This window comes from Arachis ipaensis, chromosome B6 (assembly GCF_059453495.1).
Source record: "Arachis ipaensis isolate K30076 ecotype BB chromosome B6, ASM5945349v1, whole genome shotgun sequence".
NCBI lineage: Eukaryota > Viridiplantae > Streptophyta > Magnoliopsida > Fabales > Fabaceae > Arachis > Arachis ipaensis.
The window spans coordinates 102,292,320-102,296,435 of NC_142441.1; the positions used below are offsets into that span (position 1 = coordinate 102,292,320).

General features: G+C 33.8%; 1 protein-coding gene across 1 annotated transcript; it reads right to left on the reverse strand.

The window, feature by feature from the left end:
- Positions 1–822: 822 nt before the first annotated feature.
- LOC110263393 (uncharacterized) lies at positions 823–2,072 on the reverse strand. Its single transcript, XM_088490814.1, has 4 exons — positions 2,004–2,072; positions 1,823–1,924; positions 1,164–1,238; positions 823–1,063 (listed from the first exon to the last, which is right to left on the reverse strand). Exons 1-4 carry the CDS (start codon positions 2,070–2,072, stop codon positions 1,004–1,006), a joined length of 306 nt encoding a protein of 101 aa, XP_088346940.1. The 3' UTR covers positions 823–1,003.
- Between the last annotated feature and the right edge of the window lie 2,044 nt (positions 2,073–4,116).

Sequence of the window (4,116 nt, forward strand, 5' to 3'; positions counted from 1 at the left end):
ACCCGCCTGGGTAGTAGCCGCAGTAGTGGTTATTCCACTGGCTCTGGGTCGAGCGGGTAGTAGCAATGGGGTTGTAGCTCAAACCTACTTGCTCCGCGATGGGTGTTTCTGTCCATGGTTAGCTACCAGGACGTGTCGGGTTCACAACTAGAAAATGGATTAATACAGACAGATTTACAGACAGATTTAGTCTTTATTACAGACAGATTTTTGGTTACCGACGAAATTACTGACGGATTTTGTCCCTCTGTAAAAGCCTCGTCGGAAATTATTTACCGACGGATTTTTTTCCGTCAGAAAATTACCGACGGATTTTTTTCCGTCGGAAAATTACCGACGGATTTTTACCAGTTACCGACGGATTTTTCCTCTGTAAATTCTCCATCTATTTCCCAAAGACGACGAACTTTCCGACGGATTTTCCGTCGGTAATTACAGACGGATTCTCCGACGGATTTTCTATCGGTAATTACAGACGGATTCTCCGACGGATTTTCTGTCTGTAATTACAGACGGATTCTCCGACGGATTTTCTGTCGAAAATTGGAACCTTGAAAGCATTCCAAACTCTAAATACAGACGGAAAATCCGTCTGTAAATCCGTCTGTAAGGTAAAACAATTTTTTTAGATTTTTCTATTGCAAAATAAACCAGTTTTCATACAAAATAAATATAAATTTAATGAATACAAAATTTCATCTAATTTTTATCTAACTTGTATCCAAACATTCATAGTATTTCAAAATAACCAGTATTTGATATTAGCAATAGAACCAAACATGATGTTTAGTTTTTACAATGTATCAAGAACAAAGACAATAGTACCAAGTTAATTATCAAATTTTCATTGAAATTTTTTGGTTTTTACAATGTATCAAGAACAAAGACAATAGTGCCAACTTAATTATCAAAATTTCATTGTGAAATTTTTACATAAATACACAGAGTGATTAAAACAAGGCCAGCCATTCTTGATGATATCCCAAATATCATATCATTTCCATCATACATTTACGCCAGCGAATTCTTTGGCCATGCTAGTGGGTACGATTTTCACAGGAGACTGCATATGTAGAGGACAGAAATTAATTAAAAATATTGGATTCATCATAAATTACTACATAGTACTCGGGACAAAGGGCAAAATCAAGAGTGGTAAGTACCATATTTGTAGGAATTTGATCTATTGGTGCAGGAAGATTGAAGAAATATATCACATAAACACCAAAATGGTTCACCTGATTCCAAAGTTCAATGTGTACCATGAGTAACCAAGAAAAACAAGACACATACATTCTTGAATTACAGCAGTAGAAAATGAGAATTGGCAAAGATTTCTTGCCATAGAAAATGAGAAGAGACCAATTAGATAAGATTCGGAGTCACTAGGAGGATTGTGAGAGAGGTCTCACAAATACCCCAAGATTAAGTCTGTATCAGTATATTGTATCATCTTCTACCTCGTCTATCCACTAGTAGTTTTAGCTTCCTATATAATCCTATTTCTACTCTTTTATCACATATCAAACAAGATGACGTCACAAATACCCCAAGATTAAGTCTGTATCAGTATATTGTATCATCTTCTACCTCTTTTATCCACTAGTAGTTTTAGCTTTCTATATAATCCTATTTCTACTCTTTTATCACATATCAAACAAGATGACGTGGACTAATAATTAAGAACAAAAATGAAAGACTAACAGAAATTGGTGAAAAGAAATCTAACCAACTTAACCAGTATTTTCAGTCCCTATTTTCTCCTCTTTTCTAATTGTTATTTTTACAAGACTTACATATTAGGAAGGAAATGAACTTATACCCTTGCAATAGCTCTATCTTCTACCAAATTCAGTTTTCTGAGGCCAGCTCTTATGCTTTTTAGTTTCAATGTATCACTACCAGACCAGGTATAACATATAATCTACACAAAATGAAACATGACATCAAGGATAAATACAGAAGGAAGTAAACCAAAATAACATTAAAGGCATGCTAGGCACCTGGTTTAGAGAAATTTCAAGTGAATGAAGGGCTTCCTCAAGACAGAATAACACACTTGGATTAGCCATACATCATTCTTGCTATAAATAGCATTGTTAACAAACCAACTTGCCAGCTGGTCTCATTCACTCTGTTTTCTTCCATAAATAGAGATCATGTACTCAGCCATCTGAAATTTGATTTATAAATAGAAATGAATTAATATATAAGACACAAAAGCATTAACAGAAAAAAGTCTATACCATGTGAATAAGTTGCCTGATATTTGCTAGCTTCAAGATCAGTTAAAACTTGCTTTGTTACTTCAGCCAGAAACCTTCCTGTGAATGTGGGTACGTTTAAGCTATTGTGAAACAATAAAGCATCAACACTTTTAATACATTCGGAGTTCCTACAACTTAAAAAAGTATACAATAGGCATCTTTCATAATCTTAAACAAACCCTGGTTTCATCTTTCATAATCTTTCTAATCTTTCAGAAAGAAGTGCACCTTATCTGCCTCAGTTTGCTTCTACACCCTTCATTATCACAATTAGGAAACATAAATATGTATATATCTACTAATAGAGATCACCATGCTACGAGAGTTAAAAAGGGAAAAAATTAACACAAATTAAAACAAGCAAGTAACTTCAAATAAGAAAAGCTTACTTCTTCTCTTGTTGTCAATTTTTGTTCACTCAACTGTCAAATAAGAACACATTCAAATAATTAGAATAAAGCAACAAAATTTGGAGAGAAGAATGTTAGAGAGAAGAAAATTTAACTCAGAAGGTAAGTAATAATAATAATAATCATGATGTAGTGGAAGAAGCGGCAAATCAGAGAATGTAAACACAATGACATCAGAATAGCACACAGGCTGTCGCACTTGGAGTTGGTGGCACAAAACATGACTTATATAAGATTATAAGTCATAAATAACCTCCTGAGAATGGTTTAACAGGCTTATGATTATTTAATTACTACCATATTAATATATTATAGAAGTCTGGTTTGTATAATTTAGTTTAATGAGAGGTCAGAAATAGAATTAAGAAGCATAGATGGTGCAAGCTGGCTACAACAGTAGTCAAAGATATATCACAATTCACATAAGGATTCCTACACAAAATTGAAATGCAATTCCAAATTGAATTTAGTGAAAGAAAAAAAGTGCTAAATAAAACTAAAAGAAACCAAATTGCAAGGATGATGAACATGCCACAGCACAATAGATCCACACTTAACCATACCAACCATTTTTCTACTGTGTAATAAAAAAGAAAATCAAAAGGTAAATAGGTATTCCCAAACAGCCCCTCCCCTAACCCAAAAAAAAATTTAAAAAGAAAAAAATTTTAGAACAGCAAGCGTGCAAAGTTGAGAAATTTAAAACAAAAAAAATATATTTAAGGGAAAAAAAAAGACCAAAGCATGAGGGGTACATTCCATTAAGCACAAAGCAACAAAGGCTTTCAGGTTTGTGCAGAGAACATATAAACACAAACTCAATAAATGAACTCCTTTTCTCTCCTAACATTGTTACTATTTCTACTATTTAGTGCTAAATAAACCAAAGTGCTAAATAAACACATAAACACTGTTACTATTTAGTGCTAAATGTAAGTTTGTAAACTCTGCCTTATCACCAGAACACTTTGCCAATAGCTAAATCAGACTAGGCTTCACCTCCACTCAAGTAGAAACAGACTATACAATTCACATACTGGAAAAGAGAACAAGCTTACAACAGTGAAGATTGACCATAGAAAACTCTCATCTGGAGAAAATTATTTGGATTGGATAGTTAATCACTTTCATCAGTACCATGAACACCACATATTTAAGTTCCGGAAATTAGAAAATATAATAACAGCATGAGCAAACACATAAACCAATAATAACATTCATAGCCTAGCATCTGAAATAAAGTAAAATCCTTCTAAGCACAGAGGACAGAGATAGTGTTGGGCACATGAACCTGTTATGGATGAAAGCATGTCACCGCAGCTTAGACGCGTATCACACAAGGAAACCAAGAGATTGGTTCCCCACTCACTGAAAATGAGTATGGAAAATAGAAAAGTTAAACATTTACTGAACTAGAAATACACTCAAGAAATGTAGGC